At 48.6% G+C, this 14,958-nt stretch overlaps 1 protein-coding gene across 1 annotated transcript in view; it reads right to left on the bottom strand.

Annotated features, from left to right (window-relative positions):
• HM13 (histocompatibility minor 13) overlaps positions 1-14,958 on the bottom strand; it is a 669,462-nt gene that overhangs the window by 209,612 nt on the left and 444,892 nt on the right. The window contains exon 15 of the mRNA XM_044090321.1: positions 12,860-12,945. Within this exon, the coding sequence (XP_043946256.1) occupies positions 12,860-12,945 (86 nt within the window). The remainder of the gene's footprint in view (positions 1-12,859; positions 12,946-14,958) is intronic.

The raw sequence follows: 14,958 nt of genomic DNA, 5'->3' as shown, positions 1-14,958 counted from the left end.
TTTCTGAATTCATTGCGGGATCAATGGCAAGGGAGGAAAGGCATATAGAAGACCCCGGGTCCAATCGTGAACAAGAGCGTTTCTGGGGGGATGGCCTGGTAGAGAAAGAGTGTGAAGAAGTCGAGGCACTTGCTGTTTTGAGGAGTTGCGAAAAGATCGCAGCAAGGCTGGCCCCACTTCTGAAATATTCTGTCTGCTACCGCTTGATTTAGAGACCACTCGTGAGGCATGAGGATAGTTCTGCTCAATCTGTCTGCTATGACATTGGACTTCCCGGGGATGTGCGTTGCTATCCGAAACCGTTGAGAGGAAATCGCCCATTGCCAAAGTCTGAGTGCTTCTCGACATAGGGGGTAGGACCTTGTTCCGCCCTGCTTGTTTATGTACCACACTACAGACATATTGTCCGTTTGAATTGCTATAGTCCCTGTGGGAAGAGCTCTGAAGGGCTTGCAACGTCAAAAGCACCACCCTCATCTCCAGGACATTTATGTGCAGGTGGCGTTCTGATTGTTGCCATGTGCCCTGGACCGTCCTGCCCTGATAATGCCCCCCCACCCGATCAGGGAGGCATCTGTTGTCACCGTGGCAACTGGGGGGGGGGGAGAACAAAGGGTCTGTCCTGAAAAAGCTGAGGGGAAACCATCCACCAGGAGAGATGATTCTTGCAAGAAGGGGTTATCAAAATATTGTGAGTCATTGGTAGCTGTTGAAAGGACCACTGAGAAAACAGCATCCACTGAAGGAGCCTCATGTGGAAGCGGGCTAATGGGAGTAGAAGAATCGCTGCTGCCATGAGGCCTAACACTTTCAATACTAGCTTGACTTGAACTCTGTTGGGCTGAAACAGGGACTGAACATTCCGCCTTATATCTGACACACTCTGAGGTGGTAATGTTGCAGACATTTCTGTGGTGTTTAATATGGCGCCTATAAAGTTTATACATTGACAAGGCGACAAGGAGGACTTTGCAAAATTTATAGAAATACCTAGACTGTTGCAAAGTTGAATAGTGTAATCCCTGGCCATTATAAGATGCTGCTTGGTGGTAGCGGAAATGAACCAGTCGTCTAGATATGGAAACACCTGGAATCCTTTTTGTCTCAGGTGAGCCATGACCACTGCCAAGCATTTGGTGAACACCAGGGGCGCTGTGGTGAGACCAAAGGGCAGGGTTCTGAATTGATAATGACTGGCTCCCAGCCGGAAGCAGAGAAACCTCCTGGAGCGCCTGTGTATCTTTATATGATAGTACGCGTCCTGGAGGTCTAAGGAGCACATCCAGTTGTCTCTGCCCAAAAAGGGTAGAATGGACTGCAGTGTTACCATCAGAAATTTTGTCTTTTGTACAGAGTTGTTCAATCTGCTGATGTCCAAAATGGGTCTCCAGTCTTTTTTGGTACCAAAAAGAATCTGGAGTAGATTCCGGATCCTAGCTGATCTGCTGGGACTGCCTGGATGACTCTTTTTTGTTAACAGCTTTTTTATTTCTAGCTGAGCCTGACCCCTTTGTGCGGGTGGTACGTGTGGGTAGGGGTCTTGGTGGTTGTACCGGAGGGGAAGTGAAGGGAATTTTGTAACCCTCGGATATGATCTTCTGTACCCATGTGTCTTGGGAGAGGGATTGCCAGGCTTCCGGGTACAGAGATAATCTTCCCCCGACTGTCTCCGAAGGTGGACAGTTGGGCAGCTTCTCAGGGATGCTGAAAGGGCTGGTCAGGGAAAGATTCCCTGGAACCCTGGTTCTGTGGACCCCCTCTGCCCCTAGGGCGGCGTCTGTTATTATTCCCCCCTCTGCCTCTAGGGGGAAATTCACCACGTGCGGCAGGCGCGACTCCCTGTGGTTTGCAGAAGCACATCTTTCCACCTCTCTGTCCCTTAGGATAAAGGTCTAGAAGGTGTGGAAAAATGGACTCCTACAGCAGAGAGAGTCTTACCATCTTGCTCGCATCTGGTGAGGGTATTCTTCACCTGAGGTCCAAACAATTCTGAACCATCAAATGGGGTGTTGGTGAAGGACGCCTTGAAGGGATCGGCAAAGTTACAGAGTCGCATCCAAGCGTGACGTCTCAACGCAACACCTGTGCCAGCGGTCCTACTCGCTCCATCGGCTGCGTAAGAGATAAGCCGCATGGAGGAGTTAACAATGGAGTTTAGGGTGGCCAGCTGGGAGTTTATCTTGTCCTGATACCCCGCAGCAGAAGGATCCTGTACCGTTTCACCCAGTTCTTTGAGCAGGTCTCTCTGAAGGCGGGTGAAATGACAAATAGTTCATCGTTCGCATAGTAAAGGTCGCTGAAGCAAATGTCCGCTTGCCGTACCTGTCCATGGTCCTGGACTCTTGTTAGGAGGATGAACAGGTACAGAAGGATCAGCCAATTTCTTCTTAGTGGCTGCTGCTACTACCATAGCATCAACTGAAACGCCTTTGGTGAGAAAGGACTTGTCCTCTGGTGCAGAAATAAATTTAGAAGGCCTCCTAGTGGTAGGTTCCATTGAATCAGGAGCTGCCCACGCCTTTCTAGCCACTACCTCCATTAGTGGGTCGAAAGGGGGAGACACCCAGGAGGTGGAAGGGTGAGATCCAAAAGCGGTAAACCGACTCGTCCTCGGAAGGTTTGAGAGTGGACCAATTTCCCCTCTGTTTTAGGATCTCCAGGATGTCTGAAAAAGAGACATCCTCAGAGGGGGATCTGGGGGAACCCTCAGACTCATCCAAGTCGGTGTCTGACGTGACAGACTCGGGGGAGTCTATGTGCTTCCTCTTGCACTTTCTTTTCCTAGGGGGTTCCCCTGAAACTTCAGGGGAGCCCTCGGAAGAGGAGGAGACACCCAAGGTGGGTACCCTACGCTTCAGATCTCTGCTGTCAGATATAGGAGGGTGGCCAGAGACCGTAACAGGCACTGTAGAGGGAGGAGCTGCAGAACTTAACCTTGGAGTGGACACTGGGTCCAGCACGCTCCTCATCACCTTGAAGGCTCCCCTATCAGATACCAAAAGTAGTCCCGGCTCCGAAGAGACCGGAACCGCCCCCGGCACCGACAGAGAAGGCTCCGAGAATGATGTCGGGGCCGAACTAACCAGAGCCGAAGCTCCGAGAGGGAGAGCGGGGTCGGACAAGGGTCCGATGCCACTCGCCCCCTCGGAGCCGACAATGGAGTACCGGCGCCTGGACCTCTCCACGGACGGAACCAATGAAGAGGTCGGAGCCAACGACACTGGAGCCGAAGGTGGGAGTATCGGCTCCGACGTGGGTAAGGTTACGGTTCCGACAAACTCCGGCTCCGAACTCGAGAGGAGGAGGAATCGATAGCGGTATTGAAGGAGCCACAGTCTGGTGAGATGGGCTCTGGAGCATTTGGGCTAGTGCCTGAGATTTTATGAGCCTACTGACCACCCTCTCGATGTCGTGGTCGGAGAGCCTGGATGACCTAGATGACAGAGTCCTATGACTCCGCTCTGATAGGAGAGGGGATCTCGGAGCTGATCGGACGGAGTCTATCGAGGGGGATCTAGAGCGCTGGGGTCGGCTCCGATGCTGGTTTCGGAGCGGATACCACTTTACCCACCTCGGATCCAGATAGAACCGATGTCGGAGCCGTCTCGATAACGCCAGCCCTCGACTCAGAAGCTGGAGCCGAGGGTTTGGCGGTTTTTGAAGACTTCCCCGAGCCAGACTTGGACGGGGAGTCATCAGGCTTTAACAAGCCCCTTAGGATGAGCTTATTACGCCTCTCCTGCAGGACTCTTGAACTATACCCGTGACAGATGGAACAAGAGTCCTGCAGGTGTAAAGGCCCCAAGCAATAGACACAAGAAGTGTGACCGTCTGTCAGAGACATTTTCTGACAGCACGAGTCACACTTCTTGAATCCAGAGACCTTAGTGTCTTTGGACATAGTCCTAACCACAGTAAACACAGTCAGTCCACACACACACTCAACTTAAAATTAGGAAAGTTAAGGGAACTGACTAAAACCCACACACACAGACACTATAAGGGGTGGGGAAACTAAGGTAAAGCCCATAGGCCCAAAGATAAAAATTAACTAGAGAAGGGAAAAAGGGCTATAAAAAGGGTTGTATGAATAAGGCAATTAGTAGGGACCTAAACAAGGGTAACTAACTGGAGAAACTACCTGAAATTTTAGTTAAATAGAATAAATCCCTTACTGACCTGAGCCGGTAAAAAAAGACAACCTCGCGGCAAACGAGATCTGGGGAGTTAGCGCATGGTATTGTGGGTTATAGGGCTGCATCGAGCCAGTAAAAATAGCTCTCGAGCTATAGTATAGGCCGAGTCGGAGCAGAGGATCGGCTCCGAACCCTTCCAGCAAGAATGGAGGCGAGAATGACAACTTAACATCAGGTAGTTATGTACTCACCATAACGATCGATGTATGTGGTCCATTTCGCCTCACATTCTTTACTCACAGGTTCGGAGCTGAGAATCGTCTCCGACTCTGCCAACTTATTTCTCTAGCACAAAGTCTCTAATTGGCTGGGCTAACCCGGTATCCCAAGATGCACCTCGCCCTAGCCCCAGATCTAGTTTGCAGCCATTCCAGTCACACCTGACACACACACAACCACCACTGGAAGGAGCTCCAGCCAGAAAGGAAAGAAAAAACAACTGACACTGAAGGGTTCTCAGAGCCAATTTTCCTCCAAACCCTATAGGAAGGGGGCAGGTGGGAGGGTAAGTAAGAATGTGAGGCGAGATGGACCACATACATCTATCGTTATGGTGAGTACATAACTACCTGATGTAATGTGGTCCAATCTTGCCTACATTCTTTACTCATGGGACAGCGTCCCCAGCACCTCTATCCTGGGCGGCTCATAGGAAAATACTCCTGAGAACCGTGGAACCAAAGGAAGCCCGGCCCCTAGAAGCCACATCCAACTTGTAATGAGTAATAAAGGTGTGCAGAGAGGCCCAGGTGGCCGCAGCACAAATATCATCCAATGAAAGCCTGGCATGGTAAGCTATTGATGTAGACACTGCCCTGGTAGAATGAGCTTTGACGGGAAAGGGTAAATTTCTGTCTGCTGACAAATAGATAAAGGAAATACAATCTTTGATCCATTTAGAAATTGTGCTCTTGGAAATAGGACAACCTGTTCTATTTTCTGAAAAGGACACAAACAGTTGATCAGACTTCCTAATATGCTTAGTCCTGTGTAAGTAGAATCTAGTTGTCTGTGCACATCCAACTGGTGAAATCTAAACTCTGCTTTATTGGAAAAGTTTGGAAAGAACACTGGTAACTTAATAGACTGATGAAGATTAACGGTGGATGACACCTTCGGAAGGAAGGACGGGTTAAGTCTCAGGGAAACTCTGTCCTTATGAAAGGTCAAATACGGAGGTTTAATGGACAAAGTTTGAATCTCTGATACTCTTCTGGCCGATGTAATGGCTATTAGGAAAGCCATCTTCCAAGATAGAAATTTTAATTCACAGGTGGCAGCCGGTTCAAAGGGTGGTGAAGTGATGGCTTGTAACACAAAGTTTAGATCCCATGGCATGACAGGTTCTGAAACAGGAGGGCAAAGTAGCCAGGCGCCTTTCAAGAAGGCCTTACAAAGTTTATGGCTCATAAGAGAAGGCTGGTAAGATGTATGAAAATTGGAAATTGCAGCCAGCTGCACCTTAATGGTAGCAGGCGCGGAGCCCTGTCGGAAAAGCATGGCCAAAAAATCTAAGACCGACGGAATTGGGGCTGTGAAGGGGTCCAAACCTTGGACCTGAGCCCAAATGGAGAATCTCTTCCATTTGCTGGAATAAATTCTTCTGGTGGAAGACTTATGAGATGAAGTCAAGATGTGTACCACCTCAGGCGAAAAGGAATGTCGTCTGACTAGTGATGGAAGTGGAGCAGCCAGGCTGTCAACCTGAGGGTTCGCAGGGAGGGATGGAGCTGTCCTGACATGTGAATCAGTAGGTCTGGCACAGGGTCCATGGACCGTCCACTGCATACTGCTGAAGAAAAGGGAACCATACTTGTCGAGGCCAGTGTGGAGCGATTAGAATCATCCTGCTTCCCAAGGATATGGCTTTCTGAATCACTCTTGGTAACAGAGGAAACGGAGGGAAAGCATAGATCAGACCGGAAGGCCAATCGTGGACTAGAGCGTCCCTGGGCGACTCCCCCTGTGGGGGGATCAGTGTGAAGTACTTGCTGCATTTGGCATTGAGAGGGCTGGCGAAGAGATCGCAGCAAGGCTGACCCCACCTGTTGAAAATTTGAACTGCCACTCGGTTGTTCAGGGACCACTCGTAAGGCATCAGAATAGTTCTGCTCAGCCTGTCCGCTATCACGTTGGTCTTTCCCAGAATGTGCATTGCCACTAAAAACCGTTGGGAAGACACTGCCCAGTGCCACACTCGCATGGCCTCTCTGCAGAGGGGGTAAGACTTGGTTCCCCCCTGCTTGTTCAGGTACCACACCACGGACATGCTGTCCGAGTGAATTGCAATTGTTCCCAGAGGAAGAAAGCTCTGGAGTGCCCGCAACACTAGTAATACCGCTCTCATCTCTAGAACATTGATGTGCAGGTGTACCTCGTGATCTTGCCACGTGCCTTGGACCGTCCTGCCAAGATAATGCCCCACCCCCACCACATCTGGGAGGCATCCGTGGTCACCGTGGACACTGGAGACATAGGAATCAAGCTCCTCCCCTTGTCCAGATTGGTGGAACATAGCCACCAGTGGAGGTCCTGTTTGCACTGTTCCGTGAGAAGTATCAAGTAGGAAAGAGGAAGTTTCTGAAAGGACCATTAGGCCGAAAGGAGCCACTGTAGGATCCGCGTGTGTAACCTGGCTAGAGACACCAGCATGATGATGGCAGCCATGGATCCCAGGAGCTGGAGAACTAACCTGGCCTGAACTCTCTTGAGGGGCAACAATGCGTGAATCTGAGACTGCAGCACTCTTATCCTCTCTTGTGGCAGAAAGGCCCGCATTTGAACAGAGTCTAGCTCTGCGCCTATAAAAACAACATGCTGTGAGGGCAGCAAGGCAGACTTTTCCCAGTTCAAGGTAATTCCTAGTTGTTGACAAAGTGTAATGGTAGCCTCCCTGGCTTGAATGAGGAGATGCCTGGTGGGGGCGGTGAGAAGCCAGTCGTCCAGATATGGAAACACCTGGAATCCCCGACGTCTCAGGTGAGCCGCCACCACTGCCAAACACTTGGTAAACACCCTGGGGGCTGTGGTGAGACCAAAGGGCAGGGCACGAAACTGGAAGTGACTGGCTCCCAGCAGGAAGCGTAAGTGACTCCTGGCTGCCTTGTCCATCTTGATGTGGTAGTAGGCATCCTTGAGATTGATGGAGCACATCCATACTCCTTTTTCCAGCAAGGTAAAAATGGACTGAAGAGTGACCATCCGGAACTTGGACTTCAGAACGTAGTGATTCAATCGGCTGAGATCCCGAATGGGCCTCAGGTCCCCTATTCTTTTCGGCACCAAAAAGAGTCTTGAGTAAGTTCCTGATCTGATATGGTCAGAGGGGACTGGTTGGATGACTCCTTTTTCTAGCAGCTTTGAAACTTCTAGTGCTGCTTGATCCCGCTGACTGGTTGGAACGTCCGGGATTCTTTTCACTGGAGGGGGTGTTGATAAAAAGGGGATAGTGTAACCTCCGGTAACTATTCGAAGCACCCAACGATCCTGGGTGATGCTTTCCCAGGCTTCCTGATGCAACGAAATTCGGCCCCTGACTGGCTCCGGAACAGCACAGTCCACAGTCGGGCAACACCTCAGGAACGCTGAAAGGAAAACCCACGAAAGGAATTGTGGTCTCCCGAGTTGCGGGGGACTCCTCTGCCTCTAGGACGGCATCTTCCAGAATAATTTCCCCCTCCTCTGCCTCTGGAGGGGGACTCACCTTGAGTGGCAGGGAAAGACTTCTGTGACTTCTTGAACCACATTTTCCCTCCTCTCTGAGCCTTGGGGTAAGGCCTAGAAGGAAGAGAGAAACTGGCCCCTACGGCACATAGGGTCTTCCCCTCCTGTTCGCATCTGGTGAGGGTGTCTTTCACTTTGGTCCCGAAGAGTGAGGACCCATCAAAGGGGGCATCAGTGAAGGAAGACTTAAAGGCCTCCACGAAATGACACAGGCGCATCCAGGCTTGCCTTCTGAGAGCTACACCTGAGCTAGCTGCCCTACTCGCCCCTTCGGCTGCATTGGATATGAGCCTCATGGACGAGTTGACAATGGAACCAAGGGTAGACAACTGGGCTTTAACAGTCTGCACTACTGCCTCAGGCATGTTACACGTCAGAATGTCTCCTAGTTCCTTAAGGAGATCTCTTTGGAGCCGAGTAAAATGACAAAGATAATTCAGCGACCGCAAGGTAAAGGTCGCTGAAGACAAGGTACGCTTCCCGTACTGGTCCATACTCCTGGACTCCTTGTTAGGAGGATGGACGGAAGAAGAAGCCTCTGCAACTTCCTGCTGAGTGGCTGTCGCCACCACCAAGGCATCTACGGAAACCCCTTTGGCCAGGAACTCTTTCCCCGGGGGAGCAGAAAGGAACTTATCTGGACGTCTGGGCACCGGTTCCACGGAATCAGGGGTCTCCCACACCCTTCGACAAATCAAATCCAGGAGTTCATCAAAGGGTGGAGACACCCAGGAGGCGGAGGGTTGAGCTCCGAAGGCCTTGAGGAATACCGACTCCACCTCAGAGGGGGTCTTGGACGGCCAGTCACCTCTCTGCCTCAAGATCTCCAGGATGTTGGAGAAAGAGACATCGGAGGACGACTTAGGGGACCCCTCCGACTCCTCGAGGTCGGTATCGGAAGTGAGGGACTCGTCCTGGGAGTCTATGTGCTTCCTCTTGCACAACTTCTTTCTAGGGGACTCCTCAGGCACAGACTCTGAGGAGCCCTCAGAAAGTTGGGGACCGCTCATGGGGGTATCCTCAGACCTTCGGACTCCGCCATCCACAGATGGGGGGGGTGTCAGAGGCTCTAGCCGGGGTGTAGGAAGAAGGAGTGATCGATCCGAGTGATGTAACTGACGATCTGGCCAGTGCGCTCCTCATGGCCTCGAAGGCAGGTCCCCCCGAATCCGAGGACCGGCCTGTCTCCGAGACCACAACCGGAGTCGGGATTCCCTGAGCCAATGCACCGAGAGGGAGGCTCGGAACCGACAAGAGTCCCGAGGTATCCCCCTCGGGTCCGACCGAGGAAACCAGAGTACCGAAACCAGAGGACGGTACTGACATGGTTGGAGCCGACGTAGGCTCCGATAAACTCGCAAGGGGTATTGGAGCAGACACGAGAACATCACTCGGCGCTGAGCACTCTGGCTCCGATGACACAGGGGTGCTCAGAGGAGGAATCATCGGTACAGGAATAGGAACTGGCTCCGGAGCCACTGCGTCGGAGCCAAGAATAATTTTGCTAACACCGGCGACTGCAGGAGCCTCTGGACCACCCTTATTCACATCCAAATCAGACAGCCTAGAGGATTTGGAGGAAACAGAAGGAGAACGGGATCTCCTACCTGGAGACTCCGGCCTAACACTGGGTGACAGGCTCCGAATAGGCTCCAATAATATCGGAGTCGAGGTCGACTCCAGTACAACAGATACCTCCTGCGGCCCCGATGACAAGGGAGCCGAGGAGGCAGTATCCACTTTCGAAACATTCTCCGGGGGCCCTGATGAGAAAGATGGAGCCGGAGATCTTTTCTTGCCCTTCGAAGTCTTAGACTTAGTATTAGAAGAAGAGTCTAAGGACTCCTCAAAGGAAGGCTTAACCAGGCCCTTCTAAATTGACTTATTTTTTCTTTCCTGCACTACCCTAGGGCTGAAAGTGTGGCAAAAACTGCAGGACTCTTGCAGGTGAATAGCACCAAGATAATAAACGCAGATAAAATGCCCATCTGTAATGGACATCTTGTAGCCACATTTTGAGCATTTCTTAAACTCAGAGGGCTTATGCTCTTTCTGCTCTTTAGACGTAGTAGTTCAAGCACCCACTCAACCGACGACAGACACAAGAGGAAGGCAGGGAAAAAAAAACAAACTATGAACAAGCAAGGAAACTCTAATTTAAACGTTTCTTTGGTACAGCAAGGAAATTAACTACTGACCAAACAACACAAGTTTACACAAACACAGGAGAGGACTAGGTCCTCTAATTTAAATGGGCCTAGCCTGCCAAAACAAAGGGATACCACAAAAACAACACAACTCGCTTACACAGTACACTCACAATGAAAAACTAGCTATAAAAATAGCTTTTGTCGAGAAACAGACTGCTAAAGACTTATGAAAAGTTTTGAAAAAGGGTACTTAGCCACAGCCAAGCGAGACCACATCCTAACTCTACGAGCGGCAAACGAGATCTGGGGCTAGGGCGAGGTGCATCTTGGGATACCGGGTTAGCCCAGCCAATTAGAGACTTTGTGCTAGAGAAATAAGTTGGCCAAGTCAGAGCCAATTCTCGGCTCCGAACCAGTGAGTAAAGAATGTAGGCGAGATAGGACCACATTACATCTGTTAATATTCCCAGGCAGGGTAGGCTGTACCTGAATTATAGGCCCATCTATCCCTTTCCAGCTTTTTACTTTTTCGGTTAGCAATTTGGACTGACAGGTTATCAATCTCTTTGAAAATAGTTTTGTACTGAATTTTGAAACTTTTATGCAGTCCTAGACTGTTAATAGCATTGTTGAGTTCTTTAATTTCAGTACATAATTTGTCCAGGGCAACACTGTTGTGCTTAACTAGAAGCTCCAAGAGCTCACACCCATGTCTGTCAAACATTGCCAGGAGATCCTGGTATAGAAGGGAATGTTGAATTAAACCTGAGGGGTACTTCCAGGTCCAAAGACCTTTAGGGACTTAGACATTCCCTAAAATATATATTCTCTTGTTGTAATCTTCGATATTGAGTCAATTTATTCTTAAATTCATGTAACTTTAAATCAACAGTTGGCATATTCCCCCAAACAGGAACTGGTTGTGGTACATCCCTCTGTAGCCAGGAATCAAGTGAACATAGTATTTGCCTTACCCAGTCATGTTGGTTCCCTGGAATTAAAAATGTGCAGAGCTGTAGTAACTACAGAGGGATAAAACTGATCAGTCACAGCATGAAGTTATGGGAAAGAGTAGTGGAAGCTAGGTTAAGAAGAGGTGTGATGATTAGTGATCAGCAGTATGGTTTCATGCCAGGAAAGAGCACTACAGATGTGATACTTGCTCTGAGAGTGTTGATGGAGAAGTACAGAGAAGGTCAGAAGGAGATGGATTGTGCCTTTGTGGACTTAGAGAAAGCATATGACAGGGTGCCTAGAGAGGAGCTGTGGTATTGTATGAGGAAGTTGGGAGTGGTAGACAAGTATGTAAGAGTGGTACAGGACATGTACGAGGGTAGTGTGACAATGGTGAGGTCTGTGGTGGGAGTGACGGATTTGTTTAAGGTGGAGGTGCGACTACATCAAGGATCAGCTATGAGCCCTTTCTTATTTGCAATGGTGATGGACAGGTTGACAGATGAGATCATACAGTAGAGTCCCTGTGGACTATCATGTTTGCAGATGACATTGTGATCTGTAGTGAGAGTAGGGAACAGGTTGAGGAGACCCTGGAGAGGTGGAGATTTGCTCTAGAAAGGAGAGGAATGAAGGTTAGCAGGACTAAGACAGAATATACATGTGTGAATGAGAGGGAGAATAGAGGAATGGTGAGGATGCAGGGAGTACAGTTGGTGAAGATGGATGAGTTTAAATACTTAGGATCAACAGTTCAGAGTAATGGCGAGTGTGGAAGAGAGGTGAAGAAGAGAGTATAGGCAGGGTAGAGTGGGTGGAGAAGAGTGTCAGGAGTGATTTGTGACAGATGAGTACCAGTAAGAGTGAAAGGGAAGGTCTACAAGAGGGTAGTGAGGCTATCTATGTTATATGGGTTGGAGACAGTGGCACTGACAAAAAGCCTGGAGTCAGATCTGGATGTGGCAGAGTAAAAGATGTTAAAATTTGCAATGGGTGTGACGAGGGTGGACAGGATTAGGAATAAGTATATTAGAGGGTCAAGACCAGGTTGGGCAGTTTAGAGACAAAGCCAGAGAGGCAAGATTGTGTTGGTTTGGACATGTGCTGAGAAGGGATGCTGGGTATATTGGGAAAAAGGATGCTAAGGATGGAGCTGCCAGGTAACAGGAAAAGAGGAAGGCCTAAGAGGAGGTTTATGGATGTGGTGAGAGAGGACATGCAGGTGGTTGGTGTGACACAGCAAGATGCAGAGGACAGGAAGAAAAGGAAACAGATGATCCGCTGTGGCGACCTCTAACGAGAACAGCCGAAAGAAAAAGAAGAAGTGGCATAGAAATTTAACTTGCCAGTGAATTCTGTAGTACAGTTGCATTAAAGATGCCTTCCTCAAAAAAAACACAAAACGGGAGTTGCACCATCACAGCATAATGCAACTTTGGAGTACCAACAAAGTAAACAAAAAAAACAAAAAAAAAACACTATACTGCAGAGGGAGAGGAGATATATAAAACAGAGGCAAACTATACACAGCTTACTGCATTTGTAAGCTACGGCGAATTGTGTGTAATCTAACGTAAATCACCATGAAGAGTTCTATGGCATAAAAAGTTTAAAAAGCATGCACTACGTAAAGTAACTGCTATGAGGGACAATGACCCCAAATGTTACACAGTTAGATAAACAAGCATAGACAGTTGGAACAGCTGACTGAAGTGTCTCTTTCTACACAGGTCTCTAAGGTAATGGTCAATAGCTTACTGTACAACAGGAATTACCATATAATATCTGCTGCCAGAGAAAGCCATGCTTTACAAATATCAATACATGAAACCTTACCTAAACATGTCAGTCAGTTCTCCTTTAAGTTTTGCCACGAAAACTGGTAATCCTATGCATGAAGGGACAAGATACAGGAGGGCAGGCTGCAAGAAAAAGATGAATTTATTTACACAGCAATACATTTCTGCAAAACATATGGCAAACATTTCTCAGCTTAACAATAATACTCACTAAACTCCATACTTTTTTTTTTTCCACTCTTTCACCATACAGGAGCTGACACTGTACTCTGACAGTGCTGAAGTCACTGACCAAAATATAAAACACAGCCAAGTAACAACACAGGGAAAACGATGAAGGTTAAGAAGAAAGGACCAAAGTTAAGGCTTTCAGACTCTGCAGACAAACCAGTCCTGAAAGACTATACATTCATAAAGTAAACAGTACAGATTAACTGTCAACAACTTTAACTTGTTACCTTAGCATATTTTTCTCCTCTATAATGCTTTCATGATTGCACTCTGAATTCTGGAAAAAGACAATACTTTTCTAACGTATACGAAGTGCCTAACAAAGTTTAAACAGATTTATACACTGCACTGTCGCACAAAATAACAAAATTGTGGCAGAAGTATTTTGGAAAAATTGTTGCAATTTACCGGAAAAAAAAAAAAAAGGTTGTCCCTACCACCTGGATAAGGTCCTCTGCAGTGTGGAGAAATGCACTCCTATGACAGACACACATGGTCTTTCCTTCCTGTTCACTCCTGGACAGCTTTTACTTTAGGTCCAAAAGAGGGGGGGGGGTCCATCAAACGGGGCATTTAGAAAGGATGACTTGAAGCAGTCCACAAAGTTGCATTCAGGCACCCAGGGATGGTGGTGAACCATAATGCAATTGCCTGCTGCTCATGCCATACCTTCTGCAGCATTCGAAAGAAGCCTTATAGATACGGTCAATATGGATGCATTGCAGACAACTGAGCCTACAGACACTTTTGAGTCTGAGGGCTGCTGCAACATCAGTCAGACATATGAGATCAGATCTCTTTGGAGCCTTTTCAGGTGAGCCAAGTAGTTCATCGTACACAAAGCAAATGTGGCTGAAGCAAAAGTGCAGTTCCCTAGATGGTTCAATGCCAGAGACTTCTTTATTTGGGGGGGGGGGGGTTGATCATACAACTCTGCTTGGTACTGTAGCAACCAGAATGGCATCCACCACCATCTTCTTGCAGCAATAAGATCCATCTTTCAAAACAGCTTGAACTTTCGGGGAGTATCTCCACCACACTGGGTTCTCTCCAAGTCTTCGGAGAGACCAAGTCAACATGGATATCTGGGGGAACCAACCAGGATGTGGATGGGCCAGTGTCAAAGGCCTCAAGAAAGACAGAGTCCTCAGGGATTGTGCCTTCAGCAGTCCACACCCCACAATGTCTCATTCTAGTAGTTCACCAAAGGAGGCGTCTTCGCAGGAGGAATTTGGGGATATCTCCCATTCCTCAAGTTCAGAATCCTCAAGTGAAGGACTCCTCAGATGAGTCCAAATGCTTTTGCTTGTGTTTACTTTTCACATATGCCTCCCAGGGAGGAGCAGCCATGGGGAGGGGGAAACGACACTGAAGAAACAGGGAATCCCCTAGCTTGGAGTTGGTACATGTCTAATGGCACAACATATCCACAGCTGGCTGATGCAAACCTGAAGTACTAAATGGACAAGAGTATTGGGACAGATGACTTAAAGCCCAGTCTTGGAATGAGAAAGAATCCTCGGTGACGTTTAAAGCAGAAGTTGCTCAAGGCTGTGATCCACAGTGCCATGGCTAACCTGAAGAGTGGGTACGAATGAGTTCCCCCCTGCTTGTTTATGTACCACATAACCGTAGTATTGTCTGTCTTTATCAAGAGTTGTCCTGGAAGGATAAGGTATTTGAAGGCTGTCACAGTGCATTCTGTACAGCTAACATTTCTTTTTGATAGATATGCATGCGCATTTGTGCTGGGCTCCATTTGCCTTGAATGCATTTGCCTGCCATGTGAGCCCCCCCCCCCCCATGCATAGTCTGATGCGTCTGTTGTCAGGGTTTGGGTGGCGGGGGGTTGAGTGAAAGGGAGTCCCTTGTTTTGGTTGCAAGGCTCTGCCCACCAAAGGAACT

Source organism: Protopterus annectens, chromosome 12.part0 (assembly GCF_019279795.1).
Source record: "Protopterus annectens isolate FY-2018-M chromosome 12.part0, PAN1.0, whole genome shotgun sequence".
NCBI classification, from domain to species: domain Eukaryota; kingdom Metazoa; phylum Chordata; order Ceratodontiformes; family Protopteridae; genus Protopterus; species Protopterus annectens.
Note: the sequence above shows the minus strand (reverse complement) of the source record. Positions and strands in the feature narration are given on the sequence as shown.